This window comes from Heptranchias perlo, chromosome 17, assembly GCF_035084215.1.
Source record: "Heptranchias perlo isolate sHepPer1 chromosome 17, sHepPer1.hap1, whole genome shotgun sequence".
Lineage (NCBI taxonomy): Eukaryota > Metazoa > Chordata > Chondrichthyes > Hexanchiformes > Hexanchidae > Heptranchias > Heptranchias perlo.
The window spans coordinates 54710315-54724448 of NC_090341.1; the positions used below are offsets into that span (position 1 = coordinate 54710315).

Consider the following 14134-nt stretch of genomic DNA (forward strand, 5'->3'; position numbering starts at 1 on the left):
GACAGAGAGGGAGTGTCAGTGTGTGACAGAGAGGGAGTGTCAGGGTGTGACAGAGAGGGAGTGTCAGGGTGTGACAGAGAGGGAGTGTCAGGGTGTGACAGAGAGGGAGTGTCAGGGTGTGACAGAGAGCGAGTGTCAGGGTGTGACAGAGAGGGAGTGTCAGGGTATGACAGAGAGCGAGTGTCAGTGTGTGACAGAGAGGGAGTGTAAGGGTGTGACAGAGAGCGAGTGTCAGGGTGTGACAGAGAATGAATGTCAGGGTGTGACAGAGAGGGAGTGTCAGGGTGTGACAGGGAGCGAGTATCCGGGTGTGACAGAGAGGGAGTGTCGGGGTGTGACAGAGATGGAGTGTCAGGGTGTGACAGAGAGGGAGTGTCAGGGTGTGACAGAGAGGGAGTGTCAGGGTGTGACAGAGAGGGAGTGTCAGGGTGTGACAGAGAGCGAGTGTCAGGGTATGACAGAGAGCGAGTGTCAGGGTGTGACAGAGAGGGAGTGTCAGTGTGTGACAGAGAGGGAGTGTCAGTGTGTGACAGAGAGGGAGTGTCAGGGTGTGACAGAGAGGGAGTGTCAGGGTGTGACAGAGAGCGAGTGTCAGGGTATGACAGAGAGCGAGTGTCAGGGTGTGACAGAGAGGGAGTGTCAGGGTGTGACAGAGAGCGAGTGTCAGGGTGTGACAGAGAGGGAGTGTCAGGGTGTGACAGAGAGGGAGTGTCAGGGTGTGACAGAGAGTGAGTGTCAGGGTGTGAGAGAGAGGGAGTGTCAGGGTGTGACAGAGAGGGAGTGTCAGGGTGTGACAGGGAGCGAGTATCAGGGTGTGACAGGGAGTGAGTGTCAGGGTGTGACAGAGAGGGAGTGTCAGGGTGTGACAGAGAGGGAGTGTCAGGGTGTGACAGGGAGCGAGTATCAGGGTGTGACAGAGAGCGAGTGTCAGGGTGTGACAGAGAGGGTGTGTCAGGGTGTGACAGAGAGGGAGTGTCTGGGTGTGACAGGGAGCGAGTATCAGGGTGTGACATGGAGCGAGTGTCAGGGTGTGACAGAGAGGGAGTGTCAGGGTGTGACAGAGAGGGAGTGTCAGGGTGTGACAGGGAGCGAGTGTCAGGGTGTGACAGGGAGCGAGTGTCAGGGTGTGACAGAGAGTGAGTGTCGGGGTGTGACAGAGTGTGAGTGTCAGTGTGTGACAGGGAGGGAGTGTCAGGGTGTGACAGAGTGTGAGTGTCAGGATGTGACAGAGAGCGAGTGTCAGGGTGTGACAGAGAGTGAGGTCAGGGTGTGACAGAGAGGGAGTGTCAGGGTGTGACAGAGAGGGAGTGTCAGGGTGTGACAGAGAGGGAGTGTCAGGGTGTGACAGAGAGCGAGTGTCAGGGTATGACAGAGAGCGAGTGTCAGGGTGTGACAGAGAGGGAGTGTCAGTGTGTGACAGAGAGGGAGTGTCAGTGTGTGACAGAGAGGGAGTGTCAGGGTGTGACAGAGAGGGAGTGTCAGGGTGTGACAGAGAGCGAGTGTCAGGGTGTGACAGAGAGGGAGTGTCAGGGTGTGACAGAGAGGGAGTATCAGGGTGTGACAGAGAGTGAGTGTCAGGGTGTGACAGAGAGGGAGTGTCAGGGTGTGACAGAGAGTGAGTGTCAGGGTGTGACAGAGAGGGAGTGTCAGGGTGTGACAGGGAGCGAGTATCAGGGTGTGACAGGGAGCGAGTGTCAGGGTGTGACAGAGAGGGAGTGTCAGGGTGTGACAGAGAGGGAGTGTCAGGGTGTGACAGGGAGCGAGTATCAGGGTGTGACAGAGAGCGAGTGTCAGGGTGTGACAGAGAGGGTGTGTCAGGGTGTGACAGAGAGGGAGTGTCTGGGTGTGACAGGGAGCGAGTATCAGGGTGTGACAGGGAGCGAGTGTCAGGGTGTGACAGAGAGTGAGTGTCAGGGTGTGACAGAGAGGGAGTGTCAGGGTGTGACAGGGAGCGAGTGTCAGTGTGTGACAGAGAGGGAGTGTCAGGGTGTGACAGGGAGCGAGTATCAGGGTGTGACAGAGAGCGAGTATCAGGGTGTGACAGGGAGCGAGTGTCAGGGTGTGACAGAGAGGGAGTGTCAGGGTGTGACAGGGAGCGAGTGTCAGGGTGTGACAGAGAGTGAGTGTCGGGGTGTGACAGAGTGTGAGTGTCAGTGTGTGACAGAGAGCGAGTGTCAGGGTGTGACAGAGAGTGAGGTCAGGGTGTGACAGAGAGGGAGTGTCAGGGTTTGACAGAGAGGGAGTGTCGGGGTGTGACAGAGAGGGAGTGTCAGTGTGTGACAGGGAGCGAGTATCAGGGTGTGACAGGGAGCGAGTGTCAGGGTGTGACAGAGAGTGAGTGTCAGGGTGTGACAGAGAGGGAGTGTCAGGGTGTGACAGGGAGCGAGTATCAGGGTGTGACAGAGAGCGAGTGTCAGGGTGTGACAGAGAGGGAGTGTCATGATGTGACAGAGAGCGAGTGTCAGGGTGTGACAGAGTGTGAGTGTCAGTGTGTGACAGAGAGCGAGTGTCAGGGTGTGACAGAGAGGGAGTGTCATGATGTGACAGGGAGCGAGTGTCAGGGTGTGACAGAGTGTGAGTGTCAGTGTGTGACAGAGAGTGAGTGTCAGTGTGTGACAGAGAGGGAGTGTCAGGGTGTGACAGAGAGGGAGTATCAGGGTGTGACAGAGAGGGAGTGTCAGGGTGTGACAGAGAGGGAGTATCAGGGTGTGACAGAGAGGGAGTATCAGGGTGTGACAGAGAGGGAGTGTCAGTGTGTGACAGAGAGGGAGTGTCAGGGTGTGACAGAGAGGGAGTATCAGGGTGTGACAGAGAGGGAGTGTCAGTGTGTGACAGAGAGGGAGTGTCAGGGTGTGACAGAGAGGGAGTATCAGGGTGTGACAGAGAGGGAGTATCAGGGTGTGACAGAGAGGGAGTGTCAGTGTGTGACAGAGAGGGAGTGTCAGGGTGTGACAGAGAGGGAGTATCAGGGTGTGACAGAGAGGGAGTGTCAGTGTGTGACAGAGAGGGAGTGTCAGTGTGTGACAGAGAGGGAGTGTCAGTGTGTGACAGAGAGGGAGTATCAGGGTGTGACAGAGTGGGAGTGTCAGGGTGTGACAGAGAGGGAGTGTCAGGGTGTGACAGAGAGGGAGTGTCATGATGTGACAGGGAGCGAGTGTCAGTGTGTGACAGAGAGGGAGTGTCAGTGTGTGACAGAGAGGGAGTGTCAGGGTGTGACAGAGAGGGAGTGTCAGTGTGTGACAGAGAGGGAGTGTCAGTGTGTGACAGAGAGGGAGTGTCAGGGTGTGATAGAGAGTGAGTGTCAGGGTGTGACAGAGAGGGAGTGTCAGGGTGTGACAGAGATTGAGTGTCAGGGTGTGACAGAGAGGGATTGTCAGGGTGTGACAGGGAGTGAGTGTCAGGGTGTGACGGAGAGGGAGTGTCATGATGTGACAGAGAGCGAGTGTCAGGGTGTGACAGAGTGTGAGTGTCAGTGTGTGACAGAGAGGGAGTGTCAGTGTGTGACAGAGAGGGAGTGTCAGTGTGTGACAGAGAGTGAGTGTCAGTGTGTGACAGAGAGGGAGTGTCAGTGTGTGACAGAGAGGGAGTGTCAGTGTGTGACAGAGAGGGAGTGTCAGTGTGTGACAGAGAGGGAGTGTCAGTGTGTGACAGAGAGGGAGTGTCAGGGTGTGACAGAGAGGGAGTGTCAGGGTGTGACAGAGAGTGAGTGTCAGGGTGTGACAGAGAGGGAGTGTCAGGGTGTGACAGAGAGGGAGTGTCAGGGTGTGACAGAGAGTGAGTGTCAGGGTGTGACAGAGAGGGAGTGTCAGGGTGTGACAGAGAGGGAGTGTCAGGGTGTGACAGAGAGGGAGTGTCAGGGTCTGACAGAGAGGGAGTGTCAGGGTGTGACAGGGAGCGAGTGTCAGGGTGTGACAGAGAGGGAGTGTCAGGATGTGACAGAGAGTGAGTGTCAGTGTGTGACAGAGAGGGAGTGTCAGTGTGTGACAGAGAGTGAGTGTCAGGGTGTGACAGAGATTGAGTGTCAGGGTGTGACGGAGAGGGAGTGTCAGGGTGTGACAGAGAGGGAGTGTCCGGGTGTGACGGAGAGGGAGTGTCAGGGTATGACAGAGAGGGAAAGTCAGTGTGTGACAGAGAGTGAGTGTCAGTGTGTGACAGAGAGTGAGTGTCAGGGTGTGACAGAGAGGGAGTGTCAGGGTGTGACAGAGAGGGAGTGTCAGTGTGTGACAGAGAGCGAGTGTCAGTGTGTGACAGAGAGGGAGTGTCAGGGTGTGACAGAGAGGGAGTGTCAGTGTGTGACAGAGAGGGAGTGTCAGGGTGTGACAGAGAGGGAGTGTCAGGGTGTGACAGAGAGTGAGTGTCAGGGTGTGACAGAGAGGGAGTGTCAGTGTGTGACAGAGAGTGAGTGTCAGGGTGTGACAGAGAGGGAGTGTCGGGGTGTGACAGAGAGGGAGTGTCAGGGTGTGACAGAGAGGGAGTGTCAGGGTGTGACAGAGAGGGAGTGTCAGTGTGTGACAGAGAGGGAGTGTCGGGGTGTGACAGAGAGGGAGTGTCAGGGTGTGACAGAGAGGGAGTGTCAGGGTGTGACGGAGAGGGAGTGTCAGTGTGTGACAGAGAGGGAGTGTCAGGGTGTGACAGAGAGGGAGTGTCAGTGTGTGACAGAGAGGGAGTGTCAGTGTGTGACAGAGAGAGAGTGTCAGGGTGTGACAGAGAGGGAGTGTCAGGGTGTGACAGAGAGGGAGTGTCAGGTTGTGACAGAGAGGGAGTGTCAGGGTGTGACAGAGAGGGAGTGTCAGGGTGTGACAGAGAGTGAATGTCAGTGTGTGACAGAGAGGGAGTGTCTGGGTGTGACAGAGAGTGAGTGTCAGTGTGTGACAGAGAGGGAGTGTCAGGTTGTGACAGAGAGGGAGTGTCAGGTTGTGACAGAGAGGGAGTGTCTGGGTGTGACAGAGAGGGAGTGTCTGGGTGTGACAGGGTGGGAGTGTCTGGGTGTGACAGAGAGGGAGTGTCAGGGTGTGACAGAGAGAGAGTGTCTGGGTGTGACAGAGAGCGAGTGTCAGGGTGTGACAGAGAGGGAGTGTCAGGGTGTGACAGAGAGGGAGTGTCAGGGTGTGACAGAGAGGGAGTGTCAGGGTGTGACAGAGAGGGAGTGTCAGGGTGTGACAGAGAGGGAGTGTCTGGGTGTGACAGAGAGCGAGTGTCAGGGTGTGACAGAGAGGGAGTGTCAGGGTGTGACAGAGAGGGAGTGTCAGGGTGTGACAGAGAGGGAGTGTCAGGGTGTGACAGAGAGGGAGTGTCAGGGTGTGACAGAGAGGGAGTGTCAGGGTGTGACAGAGAGGGAGTGTCAGGTTGTGACAGAGAGGGAGTGTCTGGGTGTGACAGAGAGGGAGTGTCTGGGTGTGACAGAGAGGGAGTGTCGGGGTGTGACAGAGAGGGAGTGTCAGGTTGTGACAGAGAGGGAGTGTCTGGGTGTGACAGAGAGGGAGTGTCTGGGTGTGACAGAGAGGGAGTGTCTGGGTGTGACAGAGAGGGAGTGTCTGGGTGTGACAGAGAGCGAGTGTCTGGGTGTGACAGAGAGGGAGTGTCTGGGTGTGACAGAGAGGGAGTGTCAGGGTGTGACAGAGAGGGAGTGTTGGATGTAGGCGGGTGGGCAGTTAAAATTGTCTCGGTAACTTCGACCCGGGACTCACCCTTCCGAATTTTAACCTGCTCTTTCCCAAAGCTGGCGGGTCCCTTCTTTCCATATGCATGTCAGTCCTGACTCCGTCATTGGGACCTGACAAATGATTTTTCCAGATGGAAAGTCAGTCGGCGAGATTTAAATGAGGCCCAGGAGTTATATTAGCCCAGGCTGAGGGAGCGATCCTGTATCTCCGTTCGAGGACGGGTTGGGTAAACTTGGTTTGGATTCCCTTGAATTTGGAAGGTTGAGGGGTGATCAAAGGTTAAAGGGATTTGATCGGGTCGATCGAGAGAAACGATTTCCTTTGATGGGGGAGTCCAGAACAAGGGGACCAAATATTAAAATTAGTGCTCGGCAGTTTTGGACTGTAAACAGGAAGTAGTTTATCACATAAAGGCTCGTGAAAACCTGGAATTCTCTTCCCCAAAAAGCTGTGGATGCTGGGGGTCATTTGGAGCTTTCAACTTTGGGGTTGATGGATTTTTGTTGGGTGAGGGTATCGAGGGATATGGAGTAAAGGGAGGTAAATGGGGTTGAGGTACAGGTCAGCCATGATCTGATTGAATGACGGAACAGGCTGGAGGGGGCTGAATGGCCTACTCCTGTTCCTATGTTCTGGTTGCATATTATTTCTGGCCCGTTCAGAGGGATAAATATGAGCCACATGATGGAGTTCCATACTGGGTCTGAAACCTCTGAATGCCTTGCTCTGAACAGCTCAGCTGCCATCCCTGGATCTTCGTGTCGGTTTTTACTCTTTGCCCCAGAGGCAGTGCCCATTGTTGGGGTGGAGTCCCACAAGTGTTGGCTGTTCCTCCCACCTCTCCTATTTGGCCATTCTCCACGTGTGGGCCCCAGTTTTCCAGCGAGGAATTACCGGAGAGCGAGGCGAATCCTTGCCTGACTTCTCCTCCCCTCTCCCCTGGGGGCTGCGTTCACATTGTCCCCTCCCACTCCTGGCTGAGATCAGCGCGGGCAGGGATGGAACCTGGAATTTACCCGGGTGGAATGACACACAGGACCATCCCAGGAAGGGCATTTACCCATCGCAGCACAGACAGCCCTTACACAGGCCCGAGTGAGATTGTGTGAGAATGGCAGGGCAGTTCTGAAAGGTTTTGTGCCTTCTTTACTTACAGAATGTAAATGATGTTCCTCCAGTCTGTAACCCCCCCTACTACAAGGAAACAATCTACTCTACATGTGCCAACAACATCCCCATCATTACACTGTCCTGTACTGACAAGGACTCTGGGCATCTCATCTACAGCATAGTGGGTGGTAAGATTTATCTATCCACATTAAGACTTTACATGTTCAAGGACCTGGGGACTCTGCAAAGCTGCATTTATGATGTGGAATTCCTTTGGGCTGGAGCAGTTCTGCAATTAGTTTGAGCGCTGGGACCCTTCCCATTGATACTGTTGGTGTGATTATGTGTCGCTCAGTTGGTCGCATTCTCACCTCTGAGTTATAAAGGTCATGGGTTCGAATCCCATTCCAGAGACTTGAGTACAAAATCCAGACTGACAGTATTGGAGGTGCTGTCATTCAGATGAGACGTTAAACTGAGGCCCTATTTGAAGAAGAGCAGGGGGTTCTCCCTGGTGTCCTGGCCAATATTTATCCCTCAACCAACATCACTAAAACAGATTATCTGCTCATTATCATGTTGCTGTGCACAAATTGGCTGCTGAATTTCCTCTATTACAACAGTGACTGCACTTCATTGGCTGTAAAAGGACTTTGGGGTGTCCTGAGGTGGTGAAAGGTGCAATATAAATGAAAGTTCTTTCTTTGGGGAAGTGGAGTTTAGATTGGTGGGGGTAACTGGAGAAGCTTCAGTCTTCTGGCTGCAGAGTCTCCCTGGTGCCTCGGGGAGGTTGGTACAGGTGGGCTGTGCCTGAACCAAACCTCTGGCCTGGAGCTTTCTCCTGAGTCTGGGTCTCACTCAAGCCCGCAGGGGGTATTTGAATTTTTATTCTATTAAGGCCCAGGGCCTTGCCCCATGTGGTAATGATACTGCAGCTTGTGATATTATCAGGTGCTAAAATTTAATCAAGCTGTTTATCCCACCAGGAAATGTAAACAGCCGCTTCATTTCTCAGGGGAGTTCCCTGTTCTCAAGAAACACTTTTTCATACAATCTGGATGGGATCTTTGACCCAACGACCTTTGAACTCCTAATTCAGGTCACCGACTTTAACGGTGCTGATTCCAAGCTCCAGCTGTCAACCACGGTAATAGTCATTGTCCACGTTACTCCTTGGACAACCACAGTGCCAACTACCACCACACCGCCTACCGTAAGTACGGGAGACCGCAGCTACGATAGGTTTGATAGATTTCTTTCAGAAGATAACATTTTGGAATATGGTATATGAGTAATGTTTTGACATGACATTTGGTAAGTGTAACATGTTCAGGAGGAACAGGGGAGTTTGGACCTCTCCGCCACTGGGGTTTCCCTCTCCTCATGTCTGGGTCTGTTGTAAACTAATTGAGAGAGATTGATTGCCATGATTAGTCAACAACTCCATTCTCGTATCATATGACAAGCAGAATGGCAGCAGGCGAACTCGATGGACCGTGGTCTTTCTTTGTCCAGTCATTCGATGTTCCTATGGTATTTTAAACTTTCACCTGGATGTGAGTCACACGCTATGTGGGGGGGGGTCGAGTCATAGAATCATAGAAGTTACAACATGGAAACAGGCCCTTCGGCCCAACATGTCCATGTCGCCCAGTTTATACCACTAAGCTAGTCCCAATTGCCTGCACTTGGCCCATATCCCTCGATACCCATCTTACCCATGTAACTGTCCAAATGCTTTTTAAAAGACAAAATTGTACCCGCCTCTACTACTGCCTCTGGCAGCTCGTTCCAGACACTCACCACCCTTTGAGTGAAAAAATTGCCCCTCTGGACCCTTTTGTATCTCTCCCCTCTCACCTTAAATCTATGCCCCCTCGTTATAGACTCCCCTACCTTTGGGAAAAGATTTTGACTATCGACCTTATCTATGCCCCTCATTATTTTATAGACTTCTATAAGATCACCCCTTAACCTCCTACTCTCCAGGGAAAAAAGTCCCAGTCTATCTAACCTCTCCCTGTAAGTCAAACCATCAAGTCCCGGTAGCATCCTAGTAAATCTTTTCTGCACTCTTTCTAGTTTAATAATATCCTTTCTATAATAGGGTGACCAGAACTGTACACAGTACTCCAAGTGTGGCCTCACCAATGCCCTGTACAACTTCAACAAGACATCCCAACTCCTGCATTCAATGTTCTGACCAATGAAACCAAGCATGCCGAATGCCTTCTTCACCACCCTATCCACCTGTGACTCCACTTTCAAGGAGCTATGAACCTGTACTCCTAGATCTCTTTGTTCTATAACTCTCCTCAACGCCCTACCATTAACGGAGTAGGTCCTGGCCCGATTCGATCTACCAAAATGCATCACCTCACATTTATCTAAATTAAACTCCATCTGCCATTCATCGGCCCACTGGCCCAATTGATCAAGATCCCGTTGCAATCCCAGATAACCTTCTTCACTGTCCACAATGCCACCAATCTTGGTGTCATCTGCAAACTTACTAACCATGCCTCCTAAATTCTCATCCAAATCATTAATATAAATAACAAATAACAGCGGACCCAGCACCGATCCCTGAGGCACACCGCTGGTCACAGGCCTCCAGTTTGAAAAACAACCCTCTACAACCACCCTCTGTCTTCTGTCGTCAAGCCAATTTTGTATCCAATTGGCTACCTCACCTTGGATCCCATGAGATTTAACCTTATGTAACAACCGACCATGCGGTACCTTGTCAAATGCTTTGCTGAAGTCCATGTAGACCACGTCTACTGCACAGCCCTCATCTATCTTCTTGGTTACCCCTTCAAAAAACTCAATCAAATTCGTGAGACATGATTTTCCTCTCACAAAACCATGCTGACTGTTCCTAATTAGTCCCTGCCTCTCCAAATGCCTGTAGATCCTGTCCCTCAGAATACCCTCTAACAACTTACCCACTACAGATGTCAGGCTCACTGGTCTGTAGTTCCCATGCTTTTCCCTGCCGCCCTTCTTAAACAAAGGCACAACATTTGCTACCCTCCAATCTTCAGGCACCTCACCTGTAGCGGTGGATGATTCAAATATCTCTGCTAGGGGACCCGCAATTTCCTCCCTAACCTCCCATAACGTCCTGGGATACATTTCATCAGGTCCCGGAGATTTATCTACCTTGATGCGCGTTAAGACTTCCAGCACCTCCCTCTCTGTAATATGTACACTCCTCAAGACATCACTATTTATTTCCCCAAGTTCCCTAACATCCATGCCTTTCTCAACCGTAAATACCGATGTGAAATATTCATTCAGGATCTCACCCATTTCTTGTGGTTCCGCACATAGATGACCTTGTTGATCCTTAAGAGGCCCTACTCTCTCCCTAGTTACCCTTTTGCCCTTTATGTATTTGTAGAAGCTCTTTGGATTCACCTTTGCCTGATCTGCCAAAGCAATCTCATATCCCTTTTTTGCCCTCCTGATTTCTCTCTTAACTCTACTCCGGCAATCTCTATACTCTTCAAGGGATCCACTTGATCCCAGCTGCCTATGCATGTCATATGCCTCCTTCTTCTTTTTGACTAGTTGCTCAATCTCCCGAGTCATCCAAGGTTCCCTACTTCTACCAGCCTTGCCCTTCACTTTATAAGGAATGTGCTTACCCTGAACCCTGGTTAACACACTTTTGAAAGCCTCCCACTTACCAGACGTCCCTTTGCCTGCCAACAGACTCTCCCAATCAACTTCTGAAAGTTCCTGTCTAATACCATCAAAATTGGCCTTTCCCCAATTTAGAATTTTAACTTTTGGGCCAGACCTATCCTTCTCCATAGCTATCTTAAAACTAATGGAATTATGATCACTTGTCCCAAAGTGATCCCTCACCAACACTTCTGTCACCTGCCCTTCCTTATTTCCCAAGAGGAGGTCATGTTAAATAAACTCCCGGTCACATGCTCCATATATGAGTTACGGTACAATTGGTATATTTCCTATCAACAGCTGGCCCTCAGTGTGCATCCACTGCATTAAATTAATTTGTCCTATGGCTCGGTGAGAAGGTGCACTCCTGGTGTTGTCCTGATTCACAGAGTCTAGGAAAGTTCCAGCTTTGATTTACAGTTCCTACTGAGCTAGCTGATCCCAGCCAGGCAATACAATTAGCCACCCATTTACAATCACTGTCTAGTGACCTCCACTGGAGAGCACACGTGTGTGTTGACATCAGGCAAAGAGAGCAACGGGCTTGGCTATGGTGCCCCACACAGTCAAATAGCCTGGTAGCCCTCACTACCTAGGCCCGCACAAGGCCACTTGCGCCTCTGGAATGGTATCTCAGCAAACGGTCAAGAGTTCCGACAAACGGGAGAAACATGACAAGGAGAGGGAGCAGAGGGGCATGATGGGGTGGAGGGGAGGGGAGGGGAGTGAGAAGCTCAGACGAGCAGCGTGGAAGAAGGAGAATAGGAAATGTCTGCTATCTTGTTTTACAGACAAGGACACTGGCCCACAAAATGGTGACCGTGCTGGTCAAATACTGGAAGCCTGAGGCCTGGTTTATGGTGGTCCTGACATTGGGTTCAGCATTGGCTGCTGTAGGTTTCACATTCCTGCTGTGGAACTGCATCTCAAGGTGAAGTACCCCCACTCACTGAGGGGGGGGAGGAGGCAGACAATTTTTTTATTGATAAAGGTGCCAAGGCCCAGAGTGCAGTACAGAAGTTAACATTTATTATTGACGTCTATTTTACTTTTATGTTTCTTCATCTACTTCTTTGCATTTTTTGCCTTTTCTTCATTTGCTGTCACAGCAGCAGTATTTGGACACACCCAGATACCCACTGCAGTTGGGAGCTCCACACTCCCAAACAGACCTTCCATTGCCCAAACAATCCAAATTATAATTGGAGCTTAGTTCAAACCCTGCTCGGATGTCACAAAGTACACAATGTTCAGTAAAATCTCAAAGTACTTTGCATCCAAGGGCTTACGTTTTGAAGTACAGTCACTTTAGTTATGTCCACAATCGCTTCGCGTACAGCAGGATCCTACAAACAACGATGAGAAGGGTGACCCAGTTATTCTGCTTTTAGTGGTGTTGTTTGAGGGGGCAATGTTAGCCAGGACACTGGCAAAGCTCCCAGCCCTCTTTCCAATCGAGTCATTAACATCCACCTGAACCATGAGACAGGACCTCCATTTAATGTCACGTCTAATTGACATGACCTCTGAAAGTACAACGCTCCCTCAGGACTGCCCCTCCGACAGTGCAGCACTCCCTCAGTACTGTCTCTCCAAGAGTGCAGCACTCCCTCAGTACTGCCCCTTCGACAGTGCAGCACTCCCTCAGTACTGTCTCTCTGACAGTGCAGCACTCCCTAAGTACTGACCCTCCGACAGTGCAGCACTCCCTCAGGACTGACCCTCCGACAGTGCAGCACTCCCTCAGTACTGACCCTCCGACAGTGCAGCACTCCCTCAATACTGCCCCTCCGACAGTGCAGCACTCCCTCAATACTGCCCCTCCGACAGTGCAGCACTCCCTCAGTACTGCCTCTCCGACAGTGCAGCACTCCCTCAGTACTGCCCCTCCGACAGTGCAGCACTCCCTCAGTACTGCCCCTCCGACAGTGCAGCTCTCCCTCAGTCATGCCCCTCCAACAGTGCAGTGCTCCCTCAGTACTGCCCCTCTGACAGTACAACACTGCCTCAGTACTGCCCCTCCAACAGTGCAGCACTCCCTCAGTACTGTCTCTCCAAGAGTGCAGCACTCCCTCAGTACTGCCCCTTCGACAGTGCAGCACTCCCTCAGTACTGTCTCTCTGACAGTGCAGCACTCCCTCAGTACTGCCCCTCCGACAGTGCAGCACTCCCTCAGTACTGCCCCTCCGACAGTGCAGCACTCCCTCAGTACTGCCCCTCCGACAGTGCAGCACTCCCTCAGTACTGCCCCTCCGACAGTGCAGCTCTCCCTCAGTACTGCCCCTCCGACAGTGCAGCACTCCCTCAATACTGCCCCTCTGACAGTGCAGCACTCCCTCAGTACTGTCTCTCCGACAGTGCAGCACTCCCTCAGTACTGTCTCTCCGACAGTGCAGCACTCCCTCAGTACTGTCTCTCCAAAAGTGCAGCACTCCCTCAGTACTGACCCTCCGACATTGCAGCACTCCCTCAGTACTGTCACTCCGACAGTGCAGCACTCCCTCAGTACTGTCTCTCCAAAAGTGCAGCACTCCCTCAGTACTGACCCTCCGACAGTGCAGCACTCCCTCAGTACTGACCCTCCGACAGTGCAGCTCTCCCTCAGTACTGTCTCTCCGACAGTGCAGCGCTCCCTCAGTACTGCCCCTCCGAAAGTGCAGCTCTCCCTCAGTCATGCCCCTCCAACAGTGCAGTGCTCCCTCAGTACTGCCCCTCCGACAGTACAACTCTCCCTCAGTACTGACCCTCCGAAAGTGCAGCACTCCCTCAGTACTGTCTCTCCAACAGTGCAGCACTCCCTCAGTACTGCCCCTCCGACAGTGCAGCACTCCCTCAGTACTGACCCTCCGACAGTGCAGCACTCCCTCAGTACTGACCCTCTGACAGTGCAGCACTCCCTCAGTACTGTCTCTCCGACAGTGCAGCACTCCCTCAGTACTGTCTCTCCAAAAGTACAACTCTCCCTCAGTACTGCCCCTCCGACAGTGCAGCACTCCCTCAGTACTGTCTCTCCAACAGTGCAGCACTCCCTCAGTACTGCCCCTCCGACAGTGCAGCACTCCCTCAGTACTGACCCTCCGACAGTGCAGCACTCCCTCAGTACTGAGCCTCTGACAGTGCAGCACTCCCTCAGTACTGTCTCTCCGACAGTGCAGCACTCCCTCAGTACTGTCTCTCCAAAAGTACAACTCTCCCTCAGTACTGCCCCTCCGACAGTGCAGCACTCCCTCAGTACTGTCTCTCCAACAGTGCAGCACTCCCTCAGTACTGCTCCTCCGACAGTGCAGCACTCCCTCAGTACTGACCCTCCGACAGTGCAGCACTCCCTCAGTACTGACCCTCCGACAGTGCAGCACTCCCTCAGTACTGACCCTCCGACAGTGCAGCACTCCCTCAGTACTGACCCTCCGACAGTGCAGCACTCCCTCAGTACTGACCCTCTGACAGTGCAGCACTCCCTCAGTACTGACCCTCCGACAGTGCAGCACTCCCTCAATACTGCCCCTCCGACAGTGCAGCACTCCCTCAGTACTGCCCCTCCGACAGTGCAGCACTCCCTCAGTACTGACCCTCCGACAGTGCAGCACTCCCTCAGTACTGACCCTCCGACAGTGCAGCACTCCCTCAGTACTGACCCTCTGACAGTGCAGCACTCCCTCAGTACTGCC

General features: G+C 52.6%; 1 protein-coding gene across 1 annotated transcript in view; it reads left to right on the plus strand.

Annotated features, from left to right (window-relative positions):
• The window catches only part of LOC137333938 (cadherin-related family member 4-like), a 223632-nt gene that overhangs the window by 172409 nt on the left and 37089 nt on the right, over positions 1-14134 (plus strand). Inside the window, exons 15-17 of the mRNA XM_067998290.1 lie at positions 6820-6961; positions 7760-7986; positions 11258-11397. Of these exons, the coding sequence (XP_067854391.1) occupies positions 6820-6961; positions 7760-7986; positions 11258-11397 (509 nt within the window). The remainder of the gene's footprint in view (positions 1-6819; positions 6962-7759; positions 7987-11257; positions 11398-14134) is intronic.